General features: G+C 41.0%; 1 protein-coding gene across 1 annotated transcript in view; it reads left to right on the plus strand.

The window, feature by feature from the left end:
• zanl (zonadhesin, like) overlaps positions 1–17,464 on the plus strand; it is a 66,130-nt gene that overhangs the window by 42,939 nt on the left and 5,727 nt on the right. Inside the window, 21 exon segments of the mRNA XM_041965652.1 lie at positions 418–587; positions 2,903–3,096; positions 4,559–4,700; positions 4,915–5,156; positions 5,931–6,108; positions 6,342–6,450; positions 8,193–8,287; positions 9,095–9,271; positions 11,441–11,649; positions 11,801–11,945; positions 12,029–12,126; positions 12,285–12,431; positions 12,563–12,727; positions 12,965–13,092; positions 14,213–14,484; positions 14,570–14,778; positions 15,469–15,613; positions 15,794–16,035; positions 16,148–16,277; positions 16,381–16,576; positions 17,175–17,336. Of these exon segments, the coding sequence (XP_041821586.1) occupies positions 418–587; positions 2,903–3,096; positions 4,559–4,700; positions 4,915–5,156; positions 5,931–6,108; positions 6,342–6,450; positions 8,193–8,287; positions 9,095–9,271; positions 11,441–11,649; positions 11,801–11,945; positions 12,029–12,126; positions 12,285–12,431; positions 12,563–12,727; positions 12,965–13,092; positions 14,213–14,484; positions 14,570–14,778; positions 15,469–15,613; positions 15,794–16,035; positions 16,148–16,277; positions 16,381–16,576; positions 17,175–17,336 (3,555 nt within the window).

Genomic DNA, 17,464 nt, shown 5'->3' on the forward strand with positions numbered 1-17,464 from the left:
TAGTAAAAGTGTAGAAATGTTGCTGGCAATAGAGTATATACTGTATAACCCTGTTTCCAAAAACCTGTCGGAAAATGTAAATAACGTGATGACTTAACAAATTGTGACTCATTTAATTGGTTTTGGTATAGTTTTTAAAAGCAATGAAATTTCTCTGTTTCAACAATTGATTTGTGCTATATATATATATATATATATATATATATATATATATATATATATACACACACACACACATCAGGAATATCAGGAATATCAGGAATGTGTAACATAGTAATTAACATTGTAATTTTATTTTTTAAATTCTAATAATGCTAATTCCCATACCACTGCTTCTTTCTGCTTCACTGACCTTTGCACTGTGTTGGACCATCAGCATTCTTCTCCACACACTGAGTGGGTGTTTTACTGTTCCAGGGAGTGCATCAATGTGGTGAATCCCACTCCATTCTTCAAGAGCTGTGTGTATGACATGTGCCAGTTCAATGGCCAGCAGCATGTACTGTGTGACCACCTGCAGGCCTATACTGATGCCTGCCTCAGTGCCGGAGCCAAGGTTTACCCATGGAGGACTGCAGACCTCTGCCGTAAGTCTTTAGTATTTTAATATTATAAACTGTTCATGAGGAATTATTATCTTCTTGCAACCCTGTCCCTTAGCAAATGTCAACATAAATAAAGCAGTAGTGCAAAAACAAGGTTTGTGATGTGAAAACAACATCAACACAGTACAGCTACAATAAATGACAGCCGGACAACCCTTGGAATGAAGGACCTGAGGTAGCAGTCCTTCTTACACAGTGGATGCTGCAGTCTGTTGCTGAAGGCACTTAAGGCCCCCACCATCTCATGCAGGGGGTGAGAGGGGTTGTCCATAATTGATGTTAGCTTGGTTAACAGCCTCCTCTCACCCACCTGCTTGATGGTGTCCAGAGGGCAGTCCAGGACAGAGCCAGCTCTTCTAGCCAGTTTGCTCGGTCTTTTTCTGTCCCTCTCACAGCTCCCACATCCCCAGCAGACCACTGATTAGAAAATTGAAGTGTCAGAAAATGTTTTTAACAGTGTCCTGCACACTCCAAAGGACCTCAAATGTCCAAACCCTGAATGTTCACTGGTATAGTCTGTGGTGCCTTCCTACAGAAGTCTGTCACCAGCTCCTTTGTTTGCTGGCGTTTATGTGCAGGAGGTTCTGTTCACACCATTTAACAAAGTTGGTGATGACCCCCCTGTATTCCAGACTGTTCCCCTGTGATACTTGTCCAACAAGTGTATCATGAACATCTGATACAGCATCTGGAGGTGACAGCTGTCAAGTGTTGTGTCTGAAGTCTGATCTGTACAGGGTAAAGAAGAAAGGAAAGCGCACTGTACCTTACTGAGCCCCTGTGCTGCAATCTACCACATAAGACTGCCACCACTGTGAAGACTCAGATACTGTGGTCTGTTGATGAGGTAGCTGATGGTCCATGCAGACAGGTGGCAGTCTACTCAACCTCCTTCCAGCTTCCCCAGATCTAAAAACCCTCCTCTTCTCATTCAGTCAGACCTTTCTTCCGGGGAAGTACCTTACTTGAAATAAACAAAGTTAATGTAGTAAGTGATGCAGTCAGTGGTGTCAAGACAATCCCCCAGTAATGGTCTCCTCAGCCACTTACCTTATGGTTGGTAAATAGGTTTACAACACAAGCCATTCACAAGCTAGGTAGCTAGCCAGAACACACTCACACACCGATGCACAGCAGCACACAGCGATGCACAGCATTAGGAGCAACTTGGGGTTCAGTATCTTGCCCAAAGTAGACTGTGTAGACATGTAGACTGCCAAGGCCAGGGATCGAAACATCGACCACACTACCTCCTGAGGCACAGTCAGTTGGCAGTTGTAGGCTTCCCCGAATCCTTCTGTCTCTTCATGTAACCCCAGACAGACTCAATGATGTTGAGATCAGGGCTCTGTGGGGGCCATACCATCATTTCCAGGACTTCTTGTTCTCCTTTAGGCTGAAGATAGTTCTTAATGACATTGGCTGTATGTTTGGGGTCGTTGTCCTGCTGCAGAATAAATTTGGGCCAATCATACACCGCCCTGATGGTATTGCATGATGGATAGGTATCTGCCACTATTTCTCAGCACTGAGGACACTATTAATCCCGACCAAATCTCCAACTCCATTTGCAGAAATGCAGCCCCAAGCTTGCAAGGAACCTCCACCATGCTTCACTGATGCCTGCAGACACTCATTATTGTACTGCTCTCTACCTGTCTTCCACAACCTCACCTTGGTAGCAGAGTTTGGCTGTTCCTCACCCAGTTTTAAGCCTTCTACACAGCTGTTTCTGTTTCATTTACTGACTATGTTTCAACCTAAATGTGAAATTGATGATCATTAGCATGTGTGTGGTATAACTGGTTGCTCATACAACTGACTATAATCCTACAAAATTTCTGACAGTATGCAAGTATAGCTATAAGTATTGATGCTGGTTTGAAGGCAAAGGGTAGTAACACCAAATATTGATTTGGTAAAAACAACCAATTATATCTATATTTTTGAAAGCATTCTTAGTTTACAGCATTTTTTCACACCTGCCTAAAACTTTTGCATATATAACATGTGTGTATACACACACACACACACACAAAATAAGTGTTCTCTTCAAGTCTGCAGACTGATATTGTTGACCATACTCACTGACCTGCATATCACTTCCTCTCTATGTAGAATCAGCTTAACCACTGCAACACCTGAGAAGAGACATACATATATGCTGGCCTTAAGCCAGTAGGTTACTGCACCGGGGTGTTATTGAACCAGAACATTCATCTTTTCATCCTTTTCTTTATCCTACTGCCTCTGCTTAATGTGTTCATCGTCTGTCATCCCTCTGTTTCTCCATGCAGCCCTGGTCTGTCCTCCCAACAGCTCCTACTCTCTGTGTGTGAGTTCGTGTCCAGAGACATGCTCGGGTGTGGTCAGCTGTAACGATAGATGTGTGGAGGGTTGTGAGTGTAACCCAGGCTTCATCCTCAGTAACGACGAGTGTGTGGCACTGAAAGACTGTGGCTGTGTGGACATCAGTGGATCCTATCACCCTGTAAGTGGGAACAACCTCCAAGTGATTTTAATCATCTTCCATTTATCCTGGGCAAAAACTTACCGACCTCCTGCTGACTTTGCTCTATGGTTTAAGTGAGTTTTGGAGGTATTAGATAGCATGAACACAACAAGAATAGAGTCCAGCCTGGTGTGCTCCTCCTTGGTTGGAATCTTGGTTGGAATGAAAACCTGCAGCCACACAGCCCTTTATGGAATAGTTTGGACTTGCCTGGCATAGACCTATCAGCAGAGAAAATTTGTTACAATGGTGTAAAGTTAGAATAATGCAAGTCATCTAACAAACTCCATTACAATAAATGGTGTTTATTTAAGAAACACTGAAAAGTTTACCTTCGTTCTTTTACCAAAATATAGCAGTAAGTCCGTGTTATTGCTTTGACTCCTTTAGGTACAAACATGAATGCATGTTTTAGGTATGTTTCCCTCACACGTGGCATTTATACCTTCAAATGCCCATGTGTCTCAATGTATGCAGGCCAAACAAAATGCAATCTCAAATTGGGAACATTTGGCATTTTGCCTTTATTTGATTTAGTTGAAATACTGTACTTACCTACTGACCCAAAGACAGGATATGTGGGGGAGAAAGAGAGGTATTACATGCAACAAAGGTCCTTGGCTGGAAATGAACGAATGAATCGAGGTTATATGCTGTGCACCTTTATAATTTGTTTATGGGTGTCCTGACGTAGGCACTTTAAAGACAACAAATAATTATGGGCAGAGATAATTATGATAATTCCTACCACTCTGGCTCAGGTGGGACACTGTGTAAAAATAAATAAAACAGGATGTGATAACTTGATAATCCTTTTAGAATTATACTCAATTGAAAACAGTACAAAAAGGGGTATATTTAATGTTTTACCTCATCACCTTCATTGATTTTTGTAAATATTTTTTTCTGAATTTGATGCCAGTAACATGTTTCAAACAAGTAGGGACAAGGGCAACAAAAGAGGAAAGCTGAGCGTTCCACAACTGACTGATTAAACTGATTAATTGGTAACAGATGAGAATATCATGATTGAGGAGGAAAGGTGCATCCTTGAAAGGCTCCACCATTCACAAGCTAAGATGGGGCGAGGTTCATTTTTTTTATTATTATTATATGGACTTAAAACAGTTTCCCAACTTTTTGAAATCAGTGTCACATGATGTATCGAATAATATTACACAATATAAGCAGGTGGAATGTCAGTTTTGGCCTTTGAATTGTCATACTAAAAGTGCATGCTGGTCAGAGCTTTGAGCAGACCAGCAAGCACTTAACATCCATTAAGAGAGGTTTTAACTGAGAGGACTCACAGTTACTGTACATACTGAACAGACAAATGGGCTGTGAATGTATCTGACCTGGACAACACCGTTTTGGTGGAGGCCTGATGCAGTTGCCTGTGCGTTGCATAACTTGAATTTTGTGTGTCTGTGTTTGGCAGGTGGGTGATGACTGGTACTTGGAGGGTTGTGAGCAAAAGTGTATGTGTCACAGTGGAGGTCTGATCCAGTGTCACAATACCATCTGTAAACCAGAGAGCTGCCAGCTACAAGATGGAGAATATGAATGTCGCCCTCTGTCAGGTTAATCCAGCACTGATTTACAAAATCTTTGAGTTAAATAGTGCAATGATAATTGAAAATATGGGAGAAAAGAATGTTTTATGTGTTTCATAATATATTCCATGTACTGCATGCAGAGTATAGGACAACAATGAGAAATCAGTGAGATATGTCATTATACCCCAATGGTTCACACTCCCCACAGTTCTGCTAAATTGCTACTTCTTTTGTTCAGGAATGTGTTCGGTATCTGGTGATCCCCACTATACCACCTTTGACAAACACACCCACCATTACATGGGAGCCTGTACCTACACCCTGGTCAAACCTTGCAGCAGCTCCTCTGGCTTGCCATACTTCACTGTGAACACCCAGAATGAACACAGAGGAAGTAATAAGAAGGTTTCCTATGTCAGGGCCGTGATGATCAATGTGAACGGAGTGACCGTCACCCTCGGAAAGGGCCGCACAGTCCAGGTATGTTACCTGACAGAGATGGTTGTTTATTTCAGCAATTGATTTACTAAAGCTTTGGTTTTGCATGGCAGATTGGTAAGCTGCATCTGTGTACTATCAGGTCAGATGTGGAGGGAGAGATACAGTAAGATCTCCCTCCAGCTTGCTGTGCTTGCAATATTTAGTGTTGAATCAATTAGTTAATAATTTTTTTTCATTTTTAATTAGTCAATTGACAGAAAACAACACTTCTGATGAATGAATCATTTGTCATCACTTGTGTGCAATTATGTCCAAAAAATGACTGGTCCTGGCTGTGAAAATTAATGCTATTCTTACTCTTGTATAGTAGTAAATTGAATATCCCTGTGTTTTGCAATGTTGATCAGACAAAACAAGATATTTGAGGAAGTCTTCTTGGAGCCAGGGAGAATGTGATGAGTATAATAGTTGTTAAACTGTGGGGAAAATGGTGCAGTGAGACCATTTTTACTTGACAAATGCTGGTGTGACTAATAATATTATTCATTACTACATTACATTGTAATGATTCCTGGAGCTAAATCATCATTAATGTTACTAGTTCCACCAGAACTTTTTTTCTGCTGTGACAAGTCAAAATATCTGCAAGAAAGGTCCACGAATCTGATACATTTGGGAACATTTGGGAATTAACATAACAGTAAAAATTTGGTAACCACTGCTTTAAATGAATGCCTCCACATATAGACAGTGTCTGTCCTTTTTTCTTTGCACTCTCTATCCACCATCAGAATAAATATGTCTGTTATTCAGGTCAATGGGACACTGGTTGTCCCACCTGTCACCTCCATTAGTGGGATTAAGATCTACTTGAGTGGCAAGTTTGTTGTCCTGGAGACATCCTTTGGACTGAGGGTGCGTTTCAATGGTAACCACCATGCTGACGTGACTGTGCCAATCTCCTACAATGGCTCACTCTGTGGCATGTGTGGTAAGAACCAGTATGATTTTTAGTTATGTTCCAGGTTCTTCATACTACAATCTGTAAACATCATACCTCTGAAACTGAAATTTTGAAGCATGACTCAGACTTTTTTTTTACCTCAGTGTTCAGTAGTTGTCCAACTCAAAACCAAAATGCTCACACAAAGGCAATCTGAGTGTCTTTTTCAGCATGTTTACTGATCACTCTGTGATGAGTCTGATTGTTTGTTGCCCTGGCAGGAAATTTCAATGGAAATCCCAAAGATGACAACTTGAAGCCAGACAATGAACCGGCTGCTAACACCAATGAACTGGGAGACAGCTGGCATGTTCATGACCCACGCCCTGAGTGAGTCACCTCACAGCATATAAGTACTGAAGTGCACTCTCTTGTGTCAGTCAAACATAGACACTTCACTTATTGGTAAATAGTTGCTTTATTTACTGCAACAGTAAAAAGAACCAGGACTTTGTTTATAATATGGTAAATGGTAAATGGACTGTATTTATACAGCGCTTTTCTAGTCTTCAACCACTCAAAGTGCTTGACAATATGAGCCTACATTCACCCATTCACACATAATAGCCTTATATTAGAGATAAACTTAACACTTCTTTAGTGTTTACCTCTTGCTAAATTTAGAATGATGTCAATTTCTACAGCACTAATTCCATCAGTACAGCATAGTTATGATATTTCCTCGCTCCTCATTTGAACCGGAAGTTTCTCAGATCCCCCATCTTTCAGCCCATCTCAAATAGATATGGGGTGCATAAATTCAACTTCCCTGAAACATTTAGTCTAATAAAGTATTTTCAGTATTCAAAACACACTATAATCACATTTTGGGTTATTACATACTGATTTCACAATCAGGATATTGATAAATACAAATGCAAGCAGAAAATGGTTCCATGCCTCTGAGCAGGACACAGTACACAGTATACTGTAAATACAGAATACAACAGAGTTGCTATTCATGTGCAGGCATTTGTTAAACAGGTAGCAGGCAACGGAAAGAAAGCACTGCTTCTCTGTTCACTGATGACTGTGTGCCTTTGCTAGTATTTGCACAGTGCACATTTGTGCAGAAACAAATTTATCAAAAGTCTCTACTGCTGTTAAAGCTGACTGACAGCTGATTCATCATCAGAAATGGACGTGGCTTCATGTGACACATCAGAGGAAAGAATGTGTCTTCTCTTCCTACATGGGTTTTTTTTTGTGTCTCCCCATGCATCCTTGGTGGGAGGGATTAAAAAGCAAGAAAAAGACACAAGTGAGGGAAGCGTGGATGCAATTTAAGAGATTTGGGATTTACCCTTACTCACCACTCTGCTCTCACTTAATCTTCTTCAACAGAAAAACTATATTCTTTGTTCGCCAAGTGCTTGCTAATTAGGGAATTGTTGGGTCTCTGTAGATGCAGAGTTTAGTCTGTACCTGCTCTATGTGGAAAGTGTCATGAGAAAACTTCTGTTGTGATTTGGTGCAATATAAATTTAATTTAATTTAATTTAATGAATTTACTCATAATTTTCAATTGCCTTTACTTTGCAGTTGTTGGACCACTGTTTAGCTCTTGATACAATAAAACAACAAAAACTGTTATTTCTGTTAGAGAATAGAAAATCAGAGGAGCAGGCTTTTAATGGAAATTGCCACAACAGGTACAGAGTTTCATTAACAGTATCTTAACAGTGATTGACAAAACAAGAAAGTGAAATTGAATTATGAGTAAATGAAAACAGTAATCCTCTGAGAGCAATTGAGAGAAATGTTGGTGATGCAAAATTTACCATGTGAGGAATTAGATAGAGATACTGTCACCCACCCCTCAATGTTTTTCAGCTGACTTGTATTTGTTTATGCTGGCTACACCTTCACCAAGGTCACCAAACATGGTTTATCCCCAGGTAACCTAGAATATCTACATCAAATTTCACAGTAATCTGACCAACATGTTTTGAGATATGATGCTGATGAAGTGTTGGGATGGCAGAGGGCATACACAATCATGCACACACTCAAGCTCATAACAAAAATCATCACTTTATTTCATTCTATTGAAGTGTCCACCTTTTTTCCAGATGTACCAATGGTGGAGGCCAGGAAGACTGTGATAAAGAGGTGGAGGAGGAGGCTGAGAAGCCGACCAGCTGTGGCATGATCACTAATCCCAATGGTATGATACACACACACACACACACACACACACATCTTGTCCCAGTTTGCCATGTGCTGAAAGATGTTCTAGCAGGATCAATCAATAAAACAAGCACTGACAGCACCCACCTCCATCCTTACCTAATGTTCTTCATGGGTTAATGTAGCTAGCAAACATAAAGTACTTACAGGCTTGATGATTGTTAGGTTTGTAAGGCCTGCGTCAATCAGCCAACTCTCATGGAATGGATTATTAGGTGACTGCAGTGTGACATGTCTCTTTCCAAAGAAAAAAATAAGACCATTAATTTATATTAGGAAACAGTTCCTGTTAGTTCAGGGGTTTGCTGTTCCTGGTTCCAAAGTTAGCATATTGAAGCAAAATGATCACATCAGCATTCCTGTGTTCATCCAATGTGAATCTTGCAGGCTGTTCCTTTACCCAGAGGCCATGTGGACAACAATCTCAGCTAGGGTTCATTCGTTTATCAATAAAAGACACCAAATGTTAATCAGCATTCATGTTGATTAACTATTTATAGTGTTGGTGTTTGGCATTGAGGGTCTGACCATGTCACTCCTGACCAGGAAGCAGCAGGCTGTAGGGGAATGTAGTCTAAGATGTGTAAGGTGGGATGGAGGTAGGGCTTAGAAAATGGTAGACAAAATTATTATTATTACACATCATAGGTTATGAAAAAAGCACTATAACCTCTTTAAGTATGATTTTAGGTTTTAGAAATTGCTGTCATGTATTTATCATTGTTTTTACCCAGGTCTGGCATTCACCTCCACTAAATCCCTGTATCTTTGCTTTTGACCTCAGATATCTTTAAGCCTTGCCACTCTGTTGTTCCGCCCGAGCCATACTTTGGAAACTGTGTGTACGACATGTGTGCCAATGGAGGTCAGATTGTGGCTCTTTGCCAGGCCATAGAGAGCTATGCTGACATGTGTGCTGCTGCAGGAGTCCCCATCGCATGGAGACAAAATAGCTTCTGTCGTAAGTGTGTGTGAGTGTGAGCATGTGTGTAGAAAACAAAGGGGACCTTTAACAATGTGCCTACTACCAAGTTTATTATTAAAACCACAATAAGAGTATTTGTTTTCCTGACAAAACAAAACTATCACTAAGGGTCGAAAGAAGGAGGGTGTATGTTGATCACTAACTTTAAAGAGTTGACCTGGAAATTACTGTTACTGACAGCCATGATAAGGTGTGGTGGAGTTCTTTACATTTTAAAGCCAGTTATGTAACTTCTGAAAGAAATAACCTTGAAATGTCCTTGTTACAAATAAAAAGCTATATTGAATATAGGCAGAATCCAAGCACAATGGATAGAGAAGAGCAGACAAGGATTGGATCACCCTGAGATTTGAACCCAGGACCTTTATATCTTCAAGTGAGGTGACTTACACTGTGAGCCACTGAGGACATGCCTCATCATTTGCCTTCTCACAGTTTGAGTGAACAAAATTACATGAGCCAAAAACACAAGGGGCCACTGGTTCAATTTTAGCAAATGTATTTAACTAAAGGAAACAAAAATCCAAAACTCAGGGAACTATGAAAAAAACACTCACAAGGGTAGATGGGCATGAGACAGGGAACGAAGAACACAGGGAAAACTGAACAAACATTTACAAGGAACGTGGTATCACTCTTGGGCAAAAACACTAGAACACATAAGGAACGTGGCTCGGCTAAAGACTCAGACAACACTAGAGAAACACTCACATCAAACTTGGCCTGGGAACAAAGACAAAACTGGAAAGCACTTACATGAGCATGGCATGGCTAGGGAACATAGACAACACTTAGATGACGCTGGACAACACTTACATGAATCAAGGCATGGACATGAACAAAGGCAACACAAGGAAAAACCACTCACTAGTGGCATGAGGTTATGGCAAGGATTCTCAGACAACAACCTGACAAGGACTGAGGGGAAGACATGGACTTAAATACATAAGGGAGGACAACTAATGACACACAGGTGAAACAAATCAGACAATTACAAAGGCAGGAAAACACAGGAAGTAAAGCAAAAAAAGAAACATGACATGAACCTTCAAAATAAAACAGGACATGACAAAACAGACTATGACGACACAAAAGGAGAATCAACAAAAAACAGGCATGCCAAGCACGGATCATGACCATGCCGTTCTTTGCTCTTATTTGAATTAAGAAATAATATCCCTCTCTGATATAACCGATGCTATAACAGCATCTACGCTAACCCCTAAAGGAGCCACTATTGTGATTTTTGAATAGTTAAGCTGTCATCATGATGTTGAATGACTTGTTATTGTTTTTTTGTGCATATGAGTCAGTTCAAAACCGTGACCAGTTCACACTGGACTCTGATATCAGCCCCTTTATAAATAATGACAACAGCCTGAATAATAAATCAAATTGAGCACTAAGGCTTGCTGTGTGCCCACCCACCTCAAACCTTCAGGCTTCAGTCACAATGCAGAACTGCTTTTATCTCACAAACACAAGCAGTACATAAAAAAATGTCTTTTGAAATCTTTGAATTGTTGTTGAATTTGGCAAGCCATATCCTCAGTGGCTCACAGTCCTTCACCTGAGGATATGAAGGTCCTGGGTTCAAGTCCCAGGGTGATCAAGTCCTTGCTTAGTCTTCAAAGGTTTCAAGCTCTCTTCCTCTCTAAAACCATGTATTGTTCTTGGACTCTGTCAATTGATGCTATATTGTTTGTTCCTTTATTTGCCACTTGTTGTCACAGTGGCCGCTGTTCAACAAACGCTATATAGGCTTGATTTAAGAAAATAAATTTTCTCCTTAATCTACGGAAACACAACTCCTGCTAAGGATCCTGCTTTATGAGGGAGAGGATGTCTTCCTGATCCACGAGCTCAAGAAATAGACAACTGCATTTCAGACACTTCCTACTGAACAGCAACATTTTAGTATGGCATATGCTACATATATAGATATTTTGCTAATTATATTTGCTATTTGGACACACTGACACAGGATTTATTAGTAATGAAATCTTTGCCATCACTTAGACTTACCAGTGTGAGAATCTATTGCAGCATTACATTTGAAGAAAAAAAAAAATAGAAATCCTTTATGTTTCGAGATTAGAAAACATCTTACAAACATATGTTTTCCTAATGTCCTCCTCCCTCCAGCTCTGAAGTGCCCCTCTGGCAGTCATTACAACGTGTGCAGCTCTGCTTGCCCACAGCCCAGCTGTCAGGATCCTGTGGGCAACGGAGGCCCCTGCAACCAGCCCTGTGTGGAGGGATGCATCTGTGACCCTGGCCTCATCCTCAGTGGAGACAAATGTGTCCCGTTAAGTGAATGTGGATGTACTGATGGAGACAAAAAGTACAGGCCGGTAAGTGTGTTCAGGTGGAATGTTCAAGGGTCAACCCCTAACCCTAACCTATTTTTTTTTTCAAGAAAATATGTTTGAACGTACATTGAATTTCTCTATATATACTTTATATGCGCTATTTGTGGGTCTCCGTGTGTGTATGTGTGTGTAGGTGGGAGACATTTGGTTCACTGAGAAGGACTGCTCGCAGCGCTGCAAGTGTAACGGCAACCACAACATCACCTGTGAGTCCTGGCAGTGCAGCCCTGCCCAGGAGTGTAAAGTTGTAGAAGGAGTACTGGACTGCCACTCTACAGGTAAACTTAACAAAGGGAGTGGTTTTGTTCATAATTTCTCTTTAATAATTATAAATCACAAAAATAATCCTTTCCCTCCTCAGGCAAAGGAGTTTGTCACGTGGCTGGAGATCCTCACTACTATACCTTTGATGGTGTGATGCACACATTCATGGGTACCTGCACTTACACTCTGGTGGAGGTATGAGATGGATTTGAACTGCATTACACATTTCACTGGTTTGTGCCACTGGCTGCTTTGCCTGCTGTGCAGTGTGTCTGTCATAAATGATTTTTAAACTATAGGAAACATAAAAAATGAAACCACATTGTTTCAAATTGTTTTTCTGAATTCTGTAGGTGTGTAACACTGCCAAGGTAACTTACTTCAAGATAGTGGCTAAAAACGAGGAGCGTGGTAATCCAGAGGCCTCTTATGTTCACTCTGTCAAAGTCTACCTGCCTCAGGGCATTGTGGTGGAACTGCAAAAGAGCCGCAGAGTTATGGTGAGGAACATTTTTCAGCTTTTACAGACTGAATGGATATTGGGTCACAACTGCAGAAAGCAGTAATGGTTGCAGCATAGTGAAATATTCAATGCCTGACTGATGTCTGTGATCTCTCTGTCTTGTCTTAGCTGAATGGAAGGCGAGTGCGAACCCCAGTTTCCATTGAATTGGCCGGAGCCAAGGTGATAACCAGTGGATCCTACAGCCTGCTTGACACAAACTTTGGCCTGCAGGTGAAATTTGATGGAGTCCATCACCTGGAGATCACTGTTCCTGGAGAATATTTCAACAAGGTATAACGAGTCTTTTTACCTTTTAGAAACCAGTCTTATTGTCTCTCCATCAAATTTCAGTGGCATGTCAAGCAGTCAAAGACAAAAGGTTCATTCAATCATTCATATCATTATAAAGGTAGTTAGAAATTCAAATTTGTTTGTTTTTTACTAGACAAGGATGCTACAAGGTGAAACCTTGTTGGCGTCCCTCATGTGTGAAATACTGTAATAACTCTGTTCCTCCCTCCTTTCCAGCTGTGTGGCATGTGTGGGAACTACAACCACAACTCCTCTGATGACAACCTGATGCCCAACAAGAAGCCAGCCAAGGATGTGATTGAACTGGGCAATAGCTGGTTATCAGATGAAAACAGTGATCCCGGGTCAGTGGTACCATCAGCCATTACACATGGTTCACTATGTGTTGTGACTTTACAAAAACAAAAAACCTACAGCCACTGAGGGGCTTCTATACCAGTACTTGCCTAATTGATGCATCAGCTTTTAGCATGTCAGTCAGCAGTTAAATCCAAAAGTGGCCCTACGCCATACTCAAGTGTGTTTATTTATACACCATCCCTCCACAGTGACAGCAATTTACACACACTTACATCAATTACTAACTTGTGATATTATTGTGATATATATCATGTTTAGCATGTTTTGTTCATGCAGAACAACACATTCAAAATAATATACGTCACTACATAACTATTCAGGGAAAACTTAAGGACAGTGTGTGCTGCTCACAATAATAATAATTCACAAAAAGATTTTGAGGGTTACAAAACATGGGAGAAGTGGGTGCAACAGACATAAAAAAAATCCTGCAATTTTCCTCAGCCACCCATTATGACCCCTAATTTGCACCCCTGGCTTTGACACATAGCAAATCTTTCAGGAGAAGTGAGTCATCAAAATAAACTGTGTGCTCAGATGAATTTGATTTGTTTTCAACTGAGTTGAACTGAAACCTAAAATAACATGATTAATAACAATAATAATTAAGCCTTATGTTACGTCATTGTTGTTTCACATACGCTCCTTATGTGAACCAACTCTATATTTTGACTCTTAACACCATCTTTAGCAATGACACAGCTGTGTGTCACCAATCGATTTTAGCAGTGCCCCTCTCAACCTAGATCCTTAACAATTGAAAGTGCTACTAGCAGCCCCCAAATGTTAAAAATTTTATGACATCCAACAAGTATTATATAGAATTCACAAATCACATTTAGTGGGATCTATTGCCGTCGTTCTTTTGGGAGGACAAATGTTCCGCAAAACTATCAAATTAATCATTACATTTCCAAGTCTAAAGATGTTGTTCTGTATTTGCAATATATATTTGCAATAACAACAGAACATCAGTGAAATATCCTATGTGATCAGGGTATATGGAGTGTCTTACAAATTGTCATATAAATGGCATGAGTTTATATGTCATTGAAGTTAACAGGAATGGCACTGAAAATGTAACCATTTATCTATCCCCTCCAGCTGTCAGCCAGACACTCGTCCAGACATCCACCCCAACTGCACCACCGAAGAAGAGAAGCTGTACGAGGCTCAGTGTGCAGAGGTCATCCTCTCTGACCGCTTCAAGCCATGTCATTCTGTCGTGCCGCCCGAGCCTTTCCTGGATAACTGCATTTACGACATGTGCGAGTATAATGGCATGCAGATGACACTCTGTAACAACGTGGAGGCATATGCTCAGGCCTGTCAGAGCGTCGGAGTCACCATCAGTTGGAGAAACAACACCTTCTGTCGTAAGTTACAGTAACACTGATGGACAGTTTAAATTAAGATTGTAGTTTTTGTGTTCTTACACCTATTTCCTTTCCCTCTCTGTAGCCCTGCCATGCCCTCCTAACAGCCACTACTCAGACTGCACCCCCCCCTGCCCCCCCACCTGTTCCGACCTCTTCCCCATGTTCTGCCACCTCCCTCCAACCACTTGTGTCGAAGGCTGCCAGTGTGACGCCGGCTACGTTCTCAGTGACAACAAGTGTGTTCCCCTGGACAAATGTGGCTGTCTGGACTCAGATGGAAAGTACCATGATGTGAGTGAAGCAGAGTCCATACTACTGCTGGCTGATGAGCCTAAACTGCATGCAGGTTATAAGCATTAAAGGTGCAGATGAATTTTTCTTAGCACTTGGGGTCAGGATCCACTGAAGTGTCAAAAGATAATTCTGAGAGTTCACAAAATAATTACAGGAATAAGAAAGAGCAATAATAATAATAATAAATAATAATAATAATAATAATAATAATAATAATAATAATAATAATAATAATAATAATAATAATAAATAATAATAATAATAGAATTAAGGATAATAATCTCTACATAAATTCTTAGGCTTTTACCGGCAAAAATAATGAAATCTGGTGCTGATTACAAGGACAATAAGAATTTCCTGGAAAGAAAAGCTTCATTTAAACCCCAGGAAGTAATATTTTGTCCCCCACTCACAGTGTGCTCGCACTTATCTTGAGTTAGATGTCTCAGTACCACCATTTGAAGTTCCTCACTATCAGGTCTAAGCAACAGGCAACATGACTCCACCTTTGTCGGAATGAAAGGAAAGTTTGTTAAACAAAGCAAAAATATCATTGTATTCAAAGTCATTGAACTTGAAGTGCAACTGAAAGTGACACTGAGTACTGTTTATAAATCAACAAGTTTGGTGTGTGTGTGTGTGTGTGTGTGTGTGTGTGTTTGTGTGTGTGTCTGTGTCTGTGTGCAGATGGGAGACTCATGGTTGACAGATAAATGTGCTGAGTTATGTACCTGTACCATCGCTGGCAAAATCACGTGTGAGGACCACAGCTGTGATTCCAACTCATTGTGTGTCCTGGACAAATATGGAGACCTCTACTGCAAACCCACTAGTGAGTCCGCCATGCTGACCAGCTTCATCTGTAATATGTCAACATGTTGTAACTGCTAGGCAGTGTACAATGTAGAGAATGTCACTCTCCTTTTATGGAAAAGGAGAGTGACAATCCTGGTACAGAGTACATTTTTGTATCATTTTGGTCATAACTTTTTTTTTTTATCATCCTCTCTAGAGTTTGCCAAATGCAGCATCGCTGGCGATCCTCACTACCGAACATTTGATGGTTTCACCCATCACTTTCAGGGTCCCTACACCTATGTCTTGACCACCAACCTCCAAAACTCCAGAGTATCCCTGATGGTGACAGGGAAGAATATCAGACGTGGGGGGAACCGGAGGGTGTCATTCTTGGATGAGATGTACATTAATGTTTATGGTGTCAACATTCTCTTCCTGCAGAAGAAGATTGTCCTGGTCAGTAGGTCGTCTGATGAAAGCACCATTTTTATTGTTGTTTTTGTTTGTTTGTTTGTTTGCTGTTTTTTGTAGTAAAAAACACACTGCAATCATATTGTATCCCTTCTAGGTGAATGGGGAGCGTGTTGCACCTCCTCTCAGTCCGGTTGATGGTTTGAACATCACAATGACCTCCAGGCAGGTCCAGCTTTCCACTGACTTTGGACTTACTGTTCGCTTTGATGGCAACAGTCGCGGAGGTAAAAGAAGAAAAAAAACCTCTGCCCTCACTAGCTGAGCCCTTTTCTGCCTTGTTTGTGAATCCATTCATTGCCCTCTTCTGTTTTTCCATTGGTGTGTCAGAGATTATACTGCCCAGCAACTATGAGAATTCTGTCGGAGGGCTGTGTGGAAACTACGACAGCATCACCAATAATGAGTATATGAAGCCAGATGGGACAGTGGTCAGGGACCTGAACACGTTTGGAGAAAGCTGGAGGGTCAGTGCCCGACAGGCTGATGGAATGAGGATCTTCCACCGTCCTCACACAGTCCACAGGTACGACCACAACCAGGGCTACTGCGCTTACTGTTAAGTACAGATTCTATACATATTTATATTGGTTGAAAGCTGGGGCTGATTAGATACATTACGTAGCACAAGTGTGGAGATTTATTCTTGACCTTGGAAAACACTTGAATTGTAACATTCTAAACTCAAGGTTTACTTACTACCTTTTTTTTTTTTGCCCCTTTCAATCATGTCCAGCCATGACCTTGAAAAAAATAATTTAGTAAGGGTCTCTAATATTGGAGACGCGACATGAAAATCCACATGAACTTTTATGAAACACTGCTATTAGGGCCACAGATATGTTATAGACCCTGTTTCTGAATGACTGCAGCCAAGCAGTGTGAGCCTAGCGAGTACTTGGATGGGAGACTTTGGGAAAAAAGTTGTACTGGTGGGCCAGTAGGGGACAGTCTTCCTTCAGGTCCAAATAAAAATTCCCAATGCTCCAGTTCAGTGATGGGGAAGCTGTGCTGTAGGAGATCCCATCCTTCAGATGAGATATTGTACTGAGGTCCTGATTCACGGTGGTCCCATTACATTTATTTAGGGGTTTACCTGGTGCCTTTCTGCCCCCTGTCTACAGGCGAGAGGAGGACACTGAGCCAGATTCAGGATTTGAGACATTTGACTGCTCTCAGGATCAGCTCAATGACTACAACAGTGTGACTCAGTGTGGAGCGCTGTCTGACTCCACGGGACCATTTGCAGCCTGCCACATAGCCTTGCCACCTAAAACCTACCAGGAGTGAGTAGTCTGGGAGTGTGTGAGAAAGTTACAAGGCAGTTTTAATTTGTGTATATACGTATAATGTAACACGAGTTGTACTTCACACCATTCTTCCAAATCGTCCCTCCATGAAATGTTGTGTGAGT

Source organism: Chelmon rostratus, chromosome 23 (assembly GCF_017976325.1).
Source record: "Chelmon rostratus isolate fCheRos1 chromosome 23, fCheRos1.pri, whole genome shotgun sequence".
Taxonomy (NCBI): domain Eukaryota; kingdom Metazoa; phylum Chordata; class Actinopteri; order Chaetodontiformes; family Chaetodontidae; genus Chelmon; species Chelmon rostratus.